Below are 15,120 nucleotides of genomic sequence, written 5' to 3'. Positions count from 1 at the left end.
GTTCTTTGAAAAGCTATCCCAATTCATCCCACTACCTGCTCCTTCACCCTGCAAATATTTCTTTTTCAAGTTAAAAATCAACATCCCGTTGAAAGTTACTTTTCCATCTGATTCGGTTACCTTTCCAGACAGTGCATTCCAGATCGTTGCAACTAATTGCGACATTACCCTTATCTCTTTAGTTCTTAGGATCAGATAAAACTCTATTAACTACAAGCCCAAATGAATTGTTAGAAGCCTCCCTGATTTTTCATTATTTATATTTTTTTAAAAATCAGATTTAGTTTGGAGCTGTGAACTGAGAACTATGAGTTGAAAATGACCTTTGGGCTGTAGGCAGCAGCTTGTGTTAAAAGGAAGAGAAAACAAGCACACTGCTGTTTATATGTGAGGCCAGGCCTGGAAGTTAATTGCAGGTTGACTTTTGATCAATAGGTCTACAGAGCTTCAACACCAGGGAGACAGCAGTATATTTAAACAGATATCAAATATTGACCATTAATGAGGCTAGTACTTGGGAATTGGTTCCAGCAAGTCTGGGAGAGAGAGCTTGTGCTCCAGCAGATGGCAGATGTTGCATGGTTACTGGGAACTTGTGGAGGAGATGGTCAGTCTGACACGAACAGGTCAAAGTTTGAACTAGTGATAATGGGAACTGCAGATGCTGGAGAATCCAAGATAACAAAGTGTGAAGCTGGATGAACACAGCAGGCCAAGCAGCATCTCAGGAGCACAAAAGCTGACGTTTCGGCCTAGACCCTTCATCAGAGAGGTGGGGGGATGGGGAGAGGGTTCTGGAATAAATAGGGAGAAAGGGGGAGGTGGACTGAAGATGGAGAGAAGATAGGTGGAGAGGAGAGTATAGGTGAGGAGGTAGGGAGGGGATAGGTCAGTACAGGGAAGATGGACAGGTCAAGGAGGCGAGATGAGGTAGTAAGTAGGAAATGGAGGTGCGGCTTGAGGTGGGCCCAGCCCATCCCCTCCCCCCACTGCCTCCCAAAACCAGCCCAGCCTCTCCGCTTCCCTAACCTGTTCTTCCTCTCACCCATCCCCTCCTCCCACCTCAAAGCACACCTCCATTTCCCACCTATTACCTCATCCCGCCTCCTTGACCTGTCCGTCTTCCCTGGACTGACCTATCTCCTCCCTACCTCCCCACCTATACTCTCCTCTCCACCTATCTTCTTTTCTCTCCATCTTCGGTCCGCCTCCCCCTCTCTACCTATTTATTCCAGAACCCTCTCCCCATCCCTTTCTCTGATGAAGGGTCGAGGCCTGAAACGTCAGCTTTTGTGCTCCTGAGATGCTGCTTGGCCTGCTGTGTTCATTCAGCCTCACACTTTGTTATCAAAGTTTGAGCTAGGTTTTGCACTGTTCTCTGTGAGGAGGAGTTTTCCTGTTGAAGCAACGTCATGACGATTTGAAAGCTACATGCCTGACCTCCGAGAATAAAACAGAAGTTATAAGTATCACTAGCTTCCAGTGAGATTTTCTAATTTACTTGCAGGACGTGATGTTGCTGGCTCGGCCAGCATGTATTGCCTGTCCCTAGACGCCCTTGAGGAGGTGGTGGTGAGTTACCTTCTTGAACTGTGGCAGTCTATGTGCTGTAGGTAGACTTGCAATGGCCTTAAGGAGAGAATTTCAGGATTCTGAACCAGCGACACTGAAGGAACGGTGATATATTTCCAACTCAGGATGGTTAGCAGCTTTGAGGGGAACCTGCAGGGGTTGAAGTTCCCATGAATCTACTACACTTGGCCTTCTAGATGGAAATGGTTGTGGAACGCAATAAATATATTTTTCAATTCTTAAAACCATATCAAGTATTCTTGGTTTTAAGGTTGGTTGATAGTAGATTGAATCGGCGGTCACATGGAAAATGATAGGTTCATTAAGAAGAGACAGCTTGGATTTCTAAAGGGGAAATCACATTTAACTAAACTTGCTGCAGTTTTTGAAGAGGGAGTCGAGAGGGTTGATGACGGTAATACTTTCAACGTGGTATACATGATTTCCAAAAGGCATTTCATAAAATCACAGATTCCAGACAGTGTGGAAGCCGGCCATTCGGTCCATCAAGTCTATATCAACCCTCATATACCCTATCCCTGCAACCCTGCACTCCCCATGGCTAATCTACCCAGCCTACACACCCCTGGACACGACGGGACACTTTAGCATGGCCAAACTACCCAACCTGCATGTCTTTCGACTGTGGGAGGAAATCTGAACACCTGGGGGAAACCTTTGCAGATCAGAGAAAAGAAGTGACATTGGCAAGATTGATACAAAATTGGCTGAATGACAGAAACAATGATAGACTAATACTCAGTGGATATCTTTCATGCAGGAGGACTGTTTGTAGTTGCGTTCCCCAGGGATTTTCCTGAAATCTTAATGATCTGGATCTTGGTATGTAAGGCACACCTCCAAGTTTTCAGATGACACAGAAGTCTGAAACGTTTGCTTGAATTAATACTTACAGAAAATTAACCAAGAAATAATCCTGTAATCTGTGGAACAATGTGTCGTGAAAATCACTCAAGTAAGGTGACCATTTTTGTTCTTTTCTTTTATTTATCCAAGAACTGTGCTTATCATCTGTTTGTCTTTTGTGTGAATGGGCTGAAAACAAAGGCTTAAATCATAGGCATTAATTAGATACCATTGCTGTTTATTTTTATTCTAATGAAGTTACTGTATTGTTAAGAAAGTGACAAATTCTTTTGTTCAGCTACAAAACCAATGTCTTACAGTGATTATTTGTAGAGCCTTGAACTGGCTATTCAGAAATGTCTGATTAGGAGTCATTGGAGTCAAATTTAAAGGTCTTTATAGGTGTTAATTTTACTGTGTTTGAATACAGAGGTAGAAAGGCTTTCTGTGATGTTACAGAATTAAAAGTTTCAAGTCTCCTATTAGAAAATAATTTAATCACTATCAGACCACAGAAATGTTGTCGAATAAAGATAACAAAGACTCTTCTAATCAGCAGAACAGGAAGGACATCAACTTTCTCACCATTCCTTCCAAAATAACAATCTACTTATCTGAAAGAATTTCCTTTGGCTTTGTGAGTGGTGGGAAAAGACCAAGGAGTGCTGACGTAATGCTTATGTTGCTGAATTAATTGGGACTGATATCATTTATCTCTGCAGATATACAATGGAAAATTTAGTCATCACCGTGTGGATGGGGAGGAAGGCTTAAAACAAATCTGAAACAGCTTGTGGACCCATGTGGAGTCGTGAACCAAAGACATGGTTTGTGTGCGTCAGTTCCTTTCCTGTTCTTTCCCATTCGGAATAAAGGGCTCAAGAGGCTCATATTACTGCTGGTACTACAAAATGTCAGATATGGCTGAGGACAAAAGTGCCAAAAGAATCAGGGTGGAGACATGACTGCTCCCTACACTCCAGCCAAAGTGGTCGGTAGTCTCCTTTTTTTATATTTAATCCATCTTTTTCGAATTTACCTGTTCTGAGATGCGATTATACACCTCTGTAGCAGGTGGGACTTGAACCCAGGCCAGGGGTAGGGACACTATCGCTGCACCACAGGAAGGCCTTTAGCAGGAAGTCTCTTAATTTTTTTTCCCTTCAACCTGTTTACCTAACCAACTTGTTCATAGATGTTATTACTCACCATTGCAGCAGGTGGGACTTGAACCCAAACCTCTCTGGTCCAGGGACAGGGACACTGCCACTGTGCCACAAGTTGGCCCTGAGGAGGTACTCTTTTAATGTGAAAGTTTTAACTCTTTGAGCTGGGACTCAATGATAACATTTTCACCTCTCAGCCTCAATAAGATTGGTTCAAAGCTTTGCTCCAGAGACTGTAACACTGGATCGAGGCATGATACTCCAATAATAGGGGTGCTGTCGTTGTGAACCTCATACTGAGGTGTTTTGGCTGAGACCTCTCAATGAGGTTCTGCTTCCTCCCCCTCTCAAGCAGAGGTGCAAGTTCTCACTGAACTATCTGTTGAAATGTGAGGGCTACTGCCCCCAGGATTTCCAGTTCTGCCAGCACTTATCATTCAAGCAACACCTTTCAAAATAAATTATCTGAATACTGCTGGAATGGTGCCTTTGGGACTTCAGTGAATGAAAATCGGCTGCCGTATTTTTACATTACCATCGTGACTGTACCCCCAAAGAAATGTGCTCAATCGGCCACAAATTGCTAAAGTTACCTTGAAGAAGATGCAATCTAAGTTAAGAAGGTGTTGAGCTGGATGAACACAGCAGGCCAAGCAGCATCTTAGGAGCAGGAAAGCTGACGTTTCAGGCCTAGACCTTCATCAGAAATGGGGGAGGGGGAAGAGGGTTCTGAAATAAATGGGGAGAGAGGGGGAGGTGGATCGAAGATGGACAGAGGAGAAGATAGGTGGAGAGACGGCAGACAAGTTAAGGAGCGGGGATGAATCCAGTAAAGTTGAGTGTTGGTGGGGATTTAGGGAGGAAATAGGTCAGTCCAGGGAGGATGGACAGGTCAGTGCTAGTTCACTTGACTGATACCTGTGATGGAGGCAAAGAAAGGTTGGGCACATTGGGCCGGAATCCATTGGAGTTTAAAATAATACGTTGTGGTCTTATTGAGATACACGTTCCTGAGAAGACCTGACTGAATGCTGGATGCTGAAAGCATGCTTTTGCCTTTGGGAGAGGCACATTTGTGAAATAAGGGATTAAGACAGAGATGCGGGGTTTTTTTTCATCTTCAGAGGGTCACAGGTCATTGGAACTCTCTTCCCCAAACAGCGGAAGAGGACAGTGTTAGTTGAATATCCTTCAGAGGGTGACAGATCCTTGATTAACAAAGGAGTCAGTGGGTATAGGGATTAGGCCGTAATCAGTTCAGCCATGACCTCACTGAATGACGGAGCAGGGAGGCATTGAAAGGCCTGTTCTGTGAATTAATATGTTCACGTGTCTCTTTGTATGTCACAGACGATGGGAGATATCTTGTCACAAGAATATGATGGAAAGGTTGCGGGTGCACTGTCAACTAAATATTATTCTGAGGAGAAATTGCCCAAATGACTGCACATAATCAGCAAATGAGCCTGTTTGACTGCACTCGGATGATACGTGTAACATTTTACTTTGTGGGTTGGATCTGGACCCTGTGCTTTGTGGGGAACTTTCACCAGCTCTGTTTTTGCCAGAATTGAACAGTTAGTGGCCCAGATGGTGTGGTCGCTGTTGCTTTTGTGGGGTCCTGAAGTCAGAGGTGCTCCAGCTTGGGAAGAGTTGAAGCCTGTTGTTTCAGTTGTGTGTAAGATAGAGAATGTGACACACAGAGCCAGGAACACACAGTCAGACAGGGAGAGGTTGCTTCAATTATCGGTTGCCCTCTCAGCAACATTTAGAAGATCTGAATGAATTGAAAAAAAAACCTTCTGGGCTGGGACCTCATTGATAGGCTAGATAGAACGAATCATGCAATGCCTACAGTGCAGCAAGAGGTTATTTGGCCTCATCGAGTCTCCACCGACCCTCCGAAGAGCATACTAACCCAGACACTGTCCCTATAACCCTGTACTTCCCATACCTAATCCTCCTAGCCCGCACATCCCTGGATGCTATGAGGCAATTTTGCATAGCCAATTCACCTAACCTGCATATCTTTGGACTATGGGAGAACGCTCACGCAGACTGGAAGAAGAGTGTGTAAACACCATACAGACAGTCGTCCAAGGCTGGAATCAAACCTGGGTCCCTACGGCAGTGCTAACCACTGAGTCAAGGTGCCATCCAGTGGGAAGGGTGGCAAATCCTCAAAGACTGCTTGAGGAACCCACACACCCATCCAATCAGTTGCAGGACCCAGCCAGATCCTGTAGGGATCTGGCTGGGTCCTGAAGCCAGGCTGGGGCTGGGGACAGAGATTGTCCAGGAAATACCTCTTCATTGACATTAACGATCCATTCACCTCATTGAATTGGCTTCCCCCTGCTTGTGGGCAGGGAGACTTCTGGCCCCAATCCTCTCTCTGAGACAGTGACCCAGTGGTGGGATAAGTCAGGAAACCAGCACGCTTGCTAGTGGTGCAAAATTTCACACTCGCCCCTATACTCAGCTCCATGAGGGTCAAAAAAAAATCAAAGTTTCAAAAATTCCTGGAGTATTTACTGACTGACTTAGAATATAATCATTAATGCACTCATTGCATGGCATTATGCTCAAAGCAAAATAACAAGTTTTAACTGTCTGGTGAATGGGATGTACATCAACATTAAAGAGAATTCCAAGTGCAGCCACACCCAAAAGTTATAGGTACGGACATCTGAGCATATCTGGAATACACCTGGTCCAGGCAAAAAAAAAAGCATATTTGTTACAAATTCATTGCAAATAAGACTAAAACTACGGCAGCAGCACTGCTCACCTGCACCTCGAACACTAACACTGTTTGAGATGATGCTTCTTTGATTTACAAAGTATTTTCCTTTTCTTGTAGCTGGGATGTAACGGATCGAATCAGGTCTTGGTCAGGTTTTAAAAACCGATCACTACTGCGCAATTCAGGGTCTTAGGGGTCACTACGGACAAACCTATCAGCTGTTCTCTTGACTGACCACACTTATAAGGTGAACCGCTCAGGAAATCTTTAAAATATCTCACTGGTAAGTCTGACTTGGAAATTTCATTGAGAACATTCTTGAACTGGAGAAATTAATTCAGAAAAAATATATTTCTACCCATCTTTGACAAATCTGTGAGGCAGTGACCTTTGAACGAAGTGCATAGGTAATGTGCATCAACAAGGAGGCAGAAGGAGAAACACTAGATGCCAGAAGATAAGGGTAAAAATGCACTGATTCATTTTGATGGTTAATTTGGTTCATGTGATTCTATTGTAAACGTGACTGCAACCTTCCAGCCAGGTTAAGAGCATGGGTTTCTCTAACTTTGATTCTGGTGCTGAGAGCTTCTAAATTGACAGTCATAAAAGGAAAAGGTGGCATCAGTCATTAATTGTGTGCCTTTTCTTCATACATTGCATGTAAAGTGTAGAGAACAGAGAAAGATACGCAATTAAATTGCACTTTGTATGACCTTGGGGCACCTTGAAGTAACCTGCAGCAATATGAAGCATTTCTGTACCTGTTGCAACATAGCACACATGGTGATCAATTTCTGCACAGTTAGATCCCGTAAACATCTGAGCAGTTATGACTAATCTTCTGTTTTAGTGGTGTGGGTTCAGGGATAAATATTTGCCAGGAACCATGGCGGGGGAGTTCAAAACTAGAGGGTATAGGTTAAGATGAGACGGGAAAGATTTAAAAGGGACCCGAGGGGCAATCTTTTCACAGGGTGCTGCGTGTATGCAATGAGTTGCCTGAGGAGGTGGTAGTGATGGGTACAACTACAACATTTAAAAGACTTCAAGACGGATGCATGAATAGGAAAGATTTAGAGGGATTATGGATCAAATGCAGGCAAATGGGACTAGTTCAGTTCAGGAAACTGGTCAGTATGGACCAGTTGGACTGAAGGGTCCGTTTCCATGCTGTATAACTCTATCACAACAGTAAGAACCATCCTGCTCTCTTCAAAATAACTCTACCCGAGAGGGCAGATTGAAACTCTGCCAGTTTTTGACTTCCTCAGTGCTACATTGGGAAAGATATGGATTTGCGACTCTCTATTGTTGGATTTCAATGTGTGACCATCTGACTTAGAGGCAAAAGAGTGACCGACTGAGTAAAGGCCGATACCTGTGGAAGGCAGTGAACCGCTACCTGACTTGCATAGTACATAACAACCAGGATAATGCCCACGTCATGGCTCCTGAATACTCAAGACACTTTTACACTATTGCTATGCAGCTGACTACACATGTGGTTCATCTGCTGTCAGCTACAGTCCGTGCTATAAAACACAGTACCAGGGACTGGTATAGAAACACTGGCCAAAAAACTTCCACTCAGATTAAGGAGCTATTGGTGTCGGATCAACTATTCTGTACATTGTTGGCTTGTTTCAATACAACAGCAGAATTTTCTTACCATAGAATCACTACCTGATTAAACTGAGGTGAGGTCATATTCAACAAGAGCAAAACACCGATGCTCATGCCTTGGGTTTTCCTTCAAAGCTCTTAAAGCTGGGCTGTGCGCATTTGAAACTTGACACTGATGATTAAAATAGCAAAACATGGAAGGGAATAGCAAGCTCCACAAGTGAGGAAAGTGTCTCTGAGCAAAATTTAGACAAATGAATGCAATCAGCTTTCAAAACGAGGCGAGAGGTGGATTCTGGTAAGAAGATATTCTTGAATTCCGAACACTATCTCCACAAACCCTTCATGATAATATCCAGCAGCTTCTCAAGCAGGTGCTGATAGCTGTATCATTCTCTCCCATTCACAGGATACGAATATCTGAGGCACCTTGTGACAGCCCACAGTCTTGGTTCTTGAGGCTTGTGCGTGACCCTGTGCCAGTGGATCTCCAATAATGTTTAAGTATGGTAATTTGTAAGGCGGGGTTTTTTTGCCACAATAGGGATTTGGCATTGTTTTGCACATTACGTATTGTCAGGGCCACCACTAAATGGTGACTAAATTATTCAAATTGTTTTCTGCCAAATCATTAAGGCAGAAGTGTGACATGCAGCACATGAGTGAACAAGCCAGGTGAAAGCACATTGGCAGTATTTGCCAAAGATTCTGAAGCTCCCTTGATCTGTAATAATAGGTGCAAAATGAGGTACTGGGCCTCGGGCAGATGGACGACGCTTCAGAGATATCCCAAACTCACTGTCCTCACTTTCAAACTCCCTCCCACCCTTGCTTCTGCACGCTTTGCCTCGCCAGTCCCCTGCCACACCCTGTGATCAATAACTCCACAGCTCTACTCACTGACTCCCCACCCACCTCTCACACAACACCTACCTTTCCTGGCAGTGCCCTTCCACCTGAGGAGCCCAGGGAGATGGTGTCTTGGCAGCACCCACGTCCTCGTTGTCCTGCTGTCCTCTGATCAATCAGATCTTCAGGTGGGACCTCCAACTCCAGCATCCAACCACTGAAAGCCAATCGGCTCCTTCATTCCTGGAAGAACCAACAGGCTTTCTCACCTCAGTCAGCTGATAGATTCGCTTCTAGAAATGCTCCTAAGTCCAAAAACCGGGAAAATCCCAGCCACAGGGTGTAGGGGTATGTCCGCCCTGCTCCAATTTGCTCCTTACTACAGGCTGCAGTAGGGCCCAACCCTCTCTTAAAAACCATCCACACATATACTTCCAGAGGTATGCCAGCTAATCAGAAAGCCCCCCAACTTACCTCGATCCCTTACTGTTTGCCTACCAATGAAACAGTTCCAAAAAGGATACCATATCCCTAGCCCTGTACTCATCCCTGGAACATCTCAACAATGAAGACACCTACGTCAGACTCCTGCTCATTGACTACAATATCCCTGCCAGACTGATCTTAAAACTGCATGTCCTTGGTCGCAGCTCTGCCCTCTGCACCTGGATCCTCAGCTTTCTGACCCACTGACCGCAATCTGTGAGGGTAGGTAACTGTACCTCCTCCACAATAACACTCAACACTGGGGCGCCCAGGGATGCGTCTTCAGCCCCCGACTGTACTCTCTGTACAGCTGCGACTGTGTTGCCAAATTCCGAATGAACACCATATACAAGTTCACTAAGAACACCCACCATATTGGGACAGATACCTAACAATGGTGAATCAAAATACAGAAGGGACAAAGAGGGCTTGGTGATGTGGTGCAGTGAGAACAATCTGTCTCTCAACGTCAGCAAAACTAAAGAACTGATCATTGACTTCTGAAAGAAAGGAGGAGAACATGCTCCCACTTATATCAACAGAACTGAGGTTGGGAAGGTGAAGAACATCAAATTCCTCAGAGTGACGATAATCAACAACCTGTCCTGGGCTCCCCACGTAAATGCGGCAGTCAAGAAATAACGGCAATGTCTCTTATTCCTCAGGCAGCTCAGGAAATTTGGCACGTCCATAAGGACGCTCACCAATCTCTACAGATGCACCATTGAAAGCATCCTGTCCGGGGGCCTAATGGCCTGGTATGACAACTGTGTGCCCAGAAGCGTAAGAAACTTCAGAAGATGGTGTGCGCGGCCCAGACCATCACAGGAGCCAACCTCCATCCACGGACCCCATTTCCAAGGCTCGCTGCCATGGGAAGGCAGCCGATATCATCAAAGACCCATCATACCGTGGCAATGCTCTCCTATGACCTCTTCCATCAGGCAGAAGATACAGAAACCTGAGCATACATAGAAGCAGGTTCAGGAACAGCTTCTTTCTGGCTAAGATCAGACTGTTGACTGGGCTCTAGCCTCAAATAATATCACTTGCAATGTAACCTGTGTGCCTCGAAGTCTTTTTCATCTGCACGTCCCTTGCTTGCTGTGATTTGCCTGTACCGCTCGTAAACAAAGCTTTTCACTGTATTTCGTGACAATTAAATCAAAATCAAATCAAATCAAATTCTTGCAAGATTCCTGGTAAATCCAAAATTGCTGGGGACAACGTTGGCACCCATTTGCTGCCTGCTTCAGTATCAAAACAGCTTTGCATGAATCACCGATTGGATTAGCTCACAATGCAGCATGTGTGAGCACTCCTCCGAAAATTTAGTCTCTGTTACACAGTACACACCTTTGCTGTTGAATTCAATAAACATCTGGAATTAAGAATCCAACGATGACCGTGAATCCGTTGTCGATTGTTGGGTAAAACTCATCTTTTGTCTTTTAGGGAAGGAAACTGCCATCCTTACCTGGTCTGGCCTACATGTGACTCCAAACCCACAGCAATGTGGTTGGCTCTTAACTGCCCTCTGGGCAATTAGGGATGGGCAATAAATGCTATCCTAGCCAGCGATGCCCTCATCCCGTGAATGAATCAAAAAAAAACTTCCGACCTGCTCATAGTTTACAGCGTGTGGTGTGGTTTTGAATCTTGATTCTCCATTTGGTGTGTTAAGTTGCAGCACTTCAAAGAAAACTTGAACACTTGCCTATAGCTCAAGTGATCCAAAGTTGATGTGGAATATAAGTAAGTGAACAGTGTAGACTGATGGGCATGCCTACTGGAATGATGGATATTATACAGCAGCTGGAAATAATTAGATTTTCTTGCAGATCCTGAGAAAATACTATTGCTCAGTTTTGCAAAAAAGCCACAAAAAATAGCTTCTGAAAGGTTCAGACAGTCGTGCAAAGGGAGGCAAAGACAGCATTTATCTCACAGTCTCAAAATTAATGTGAAATTTTGACACAGCTCTGGAAAAACAAAATAGCCCTGGCATTTTTCACACAGTTTTAGCACTTTCAACAGGTACAATAAAAACAAACTCAAGAACAAGCAGAGTCTGAACACTGGGGTTTGTACAGTGCGTAACTGGCAGGGAACATTTTCTATTGGATTGGGCTCCTCTGTTCAAGCAGTCTGGGATTTTGGCTGCAAAATGGCTTGCCGCACACATAGCAAGTTGACGTCAATTTTTGCCAACCACTGGTGAGCTTTTCAGGAAACCCACTGAGCAAAATAACTGAGCCGACATCTTGTTTTTGAAAAGGAGTTGAGTTTTACCTGGTAAAGAAGGGGCCAACACATTCTATAGGAATGTTGATTAGACACAGGCCACGGAGAAAGCTCAGACATGGTGAGGGCACGACCCACAAGGACTATTTGTGGATACGCTCTTTAAAAATCTATTTAATTCCAGTAGTGTATGACAGGATAAACTAAGGTGTAATCTATGAAGATACTGCAGGGAAGAACCATAAAGTGAATCTCCAGTTTCAGAGAAGTGGACTGCATCGTAAGAATTAAGAAGCTGGGACTCTTTAGCCAACTTACTGGAAATATGTTCTATCATAAATGATAGCAAACAGTTCAGCATGGAACACTATATCAAGGTTAAGTCAAGAAAGCAGGATGAGGCAAAATTGACTGAAGCTGGAGGATAGTTATTGTTAGATGTCTGGAAACAATGTTACCTGTAAAGAGTAAGCAACATTTGCATGAACACCCAGTAAAATAAACATTGAGAAAAACATTGTCTTTTCAGAGGTTCTGATGGAGAGACTACAATTTTCATTTCTCAAGTGATTTACTTTGAATGGACAGAAAATTGCCCTTCCTGCGCTTGGGAATGAGGGCCTCATCCCTCCATCAATCAGCCACTTCCCAGGGTCTCACTGAGCCCATAATAACCAGTTAGTTCTCTGTACACTCAACCACTACAGAAAGGAACAACCATCAACTTACTTTTAGAAATTTTGACTGAATTCACTGCTCCATCTCCTCCTTCCCCATAGGCCCGTACTTCCACGATGTAGTCTCCCTCGTCGTGAATCGGTATATTTATGTTGTGTCCGACTGTCTGTAACAGCGTACTGTTTACTGTGCCAGCTCTTCTATAAAGTACCTAAAAACACAAAATAAAACTTCATACCGCATGTGATGTTTCTGAGTTACCTGACAGGCCTGTGTTTGTGCTTATTCACAGATTTAAATGGTACCTGCTATCTGTTGCTACTTGCTGACAATCTCAAGGGTTGTTTGTTGGCTGTGTCCTCTCACTGTCTGTTTCGTGAAGTGCTTGGTGAGCATTCTCCTCTAATTTCATCTCTAACTCTGCCTTTACAAACATTTTTTCCGATTTCTCTTGCACATCGGACCCATCTTTGTTCCCTTGACCCGGTTCCCACCAACGGCTGACCATTTAACCTATCTGTCTGACTCCCACGTGCGCTGATATTGCAAGCAGTCCCCTCTCCTTCATGCTGGCTACCTTGATTTAAAGCGGTCATCACGTCTTACTCAAGATTATCTTTAACCCCTCTGCCTTTGCAAACTACCAAATCATCTACAATTTCCCTTTCCTGTGCTAACTGCTCTTTGCTTGAACATGTTCCCACCTCCATATCTACCTTTTCCCTTAGCCCACTTTGAAACACTGAATTTCAGGTCTCTGTCCCAGTCACAGCATTCAAGTGCCTTTATCAAGTGACATTCACTATGAATGGAATTCTCCTTATTCTTAACTTGTCAGCAATCTTCGTCACATATCAGTGCTCTCCACTTCCAATGGCTCTGTTCCATTATACAGATGGATGAAGCATCCCGCACATGGTTCCAGGCCTGTCTGTGCAGTCAAAGCTGAAGTAAGTCCACAGTAGCCAGAATCCATCACCAGGTCACCCTGTATTTACATGTGCATAGTGTTTATAACTGTCAGCCAGGACTTCCTGATTGGACCAGATTAACAGCCCCAGTCATGGAACTCATATTCAGTGAGGTCCACCTGGCTGAGGTCCACTGCAGTTCCCAAAGAATCACCTGGAATGACTGCTTTCACTGTTCCAGCAATGGCACAGTTGGAGACTCTGGGGTGCCAGCAACCATGAACCAAAAACATAATATCATTTTCCACCTGTACACTGACAACATTCCCGACTAACTTACCATTGCTGCCCTCGTTTCGTTGTGCAGCGTCTAGCACCCAGTACTGGATGCATTGGGAAACTGAAAGTACAAGCCATTGTCTTTGATATCCTGAAAAAGTTCAATTCCCTGGCTGCCGACTCTCATTTTCTCCACTGCGACGGTGGTATCTCTCACATTCTGGTCTTTTTTGTCTCATTTTATTACCCCATTATTAAGGACATTTTTCAGCATTTTCCAGCCTAGGTTCTGGAATTTCCTACAAAGCCTATCCATCCTTTTTCCTTTACAATGCTTCGTAAAGGCAACATCTTTGAGCAAAGTTTCAGCTACCTACATTCATACTCTTATACCTGGATTTTGAAACCTTAGCTTAGATATTAACAGTGTTTGCCATTTGTTTTAAGAATACCATCTACACTGTAATATACAGCTTATTTTCAGTTGTTTAAAGAAGGCTGGTGAAGATGTCTCTTCTTGATAGCAATAGAATCAATTGGCCATTTTGGTGACTAAAGGAACACATTTGCTTGAATGGTATGACTGGTGGAGTTGGAGAGCTGATTACTGCACACTCCTTCCACCATAAGAGCAAAATAAGTCAAATGGAATGCTTCCAAAATTCCTGCATTAATGCAGCTCCAAAGACACTCAAAAAGCTTGACATCATCCAGGACAAAGCAGATCTGTAGACTCAAAGCTGACTTTAAATTTTCATTTCCTTCATCACTGGTGCCCAGTGACAATTGTATCTGCCATGTACAAGTTGCACTGCAGTAAAGCAACTTCTCAAATCCAATACTGCTACCAACAAGAAATACAAGGTACTTGGGAACACCGCGACCCGATAGATCCCCTCCAAGTCACACACTAGCCTGACTTGGAAACGTACGCCCAAACCTTCTTCACTGCTGCGTCACAATCCTTGGAACTTCTCTGTGACAGCACTGTGGATGTACCTGCACAATGTGCACTGTTCTGGTTCAAGAGGGTTTGAATGTTTTCAGTGGCAATTAGAGATGGACCTGGCCAAGCAGAGATGAATCATGGCCAAGTAAACAATGCACAGGCCCATGAAAGAAGAGAAGAATGTTCAGTTTGTCAAGGAGCTTCACACAGCAAAAAATAGCAAGATATTACTGTCTGTGATACAGGTTGAGGGGGCAATTTTGGTCTCAGGACCTGTGTTTGAAACTACTGTTAATAATAATATGTAATATTCACATCAACCATAATAAGAGGCAGGTAGCTTTCACTGAAGTTCTATTTGTAACTTTGACAATTCTGGAAACCACAACTCGTTTCTTAATTTTGAACAATCTTTCATTGTTCACATGCTAAATTGACATTTGAAAGAAATAAAGACATTTAATCTTTGGAACTGGGGGCACTACATACAAGAAAACGGCACAACACTGAACTCTCTAATTTCAGTCAGGCTTTCCAAAATATCATGCAATTCGGGAGATTGCGATTTTCATTCTTCAGCTATTTATTTACTGAGGTCTTTCATCTGTCAATTTTTAACTTTGCATTTACATGCAGGAGTCAATAAAGAACAAATTTCCTCGGAATTCAATGATTGAACCGTTGGGATCCAGTTTCTAATGCACAATAAGCTTTCTATTGGGTTTAAAGTGATAGAATACATGTGTC

The 15,120-nt window shown here is 43.8% G+C and overlaps 1 protein-coding gene across 10 annotated transcripts in view; it reads right to left on the bottom strand.

The window, feature by feature from the left end:
* Positions 1–15,120, bottom strand: part of cntn1b (contactin 1b) — a 721,932-nt gene that overhangs the window by 56,986 nt on the left and 649,826 nt on the right. For all 10 annotated transcript variants that reach the window (XM_059652304.1, XM_059652305.1, XM_059652303.1 and 7 more), the window contains one exon: positions 12,286–12,445. In XM_059652304.1, the coding sequence (XP_059508287.1) occupies positions 12,286–12,445 (160 nt within the window). The remainder of the gene's footprint in view (positions 1–12,285; positions 12,446–15,120) is intronic.

This window comes from Stegostoma tigrinum, chromosome 18 (assembly GCF_030684315.1).
Source record: "Stegostoma tigrinum isolate sSteTig4 chromosome 18, sSteTig4.hap1, whole genome shotgun sequence".
Lineage (NCBI taxonomy): Eukaryota > Metazoa > Chordata > Chondrichthyes > Orectolobiformes > Stegostomatidae > Stegostoma > Stegostoma tigrinum.
The sequence above is the reverse complement of the archived record's forward strand: the minus strand, read 5'-3'. Positions and strand labels throughout refer to the sequence as shown.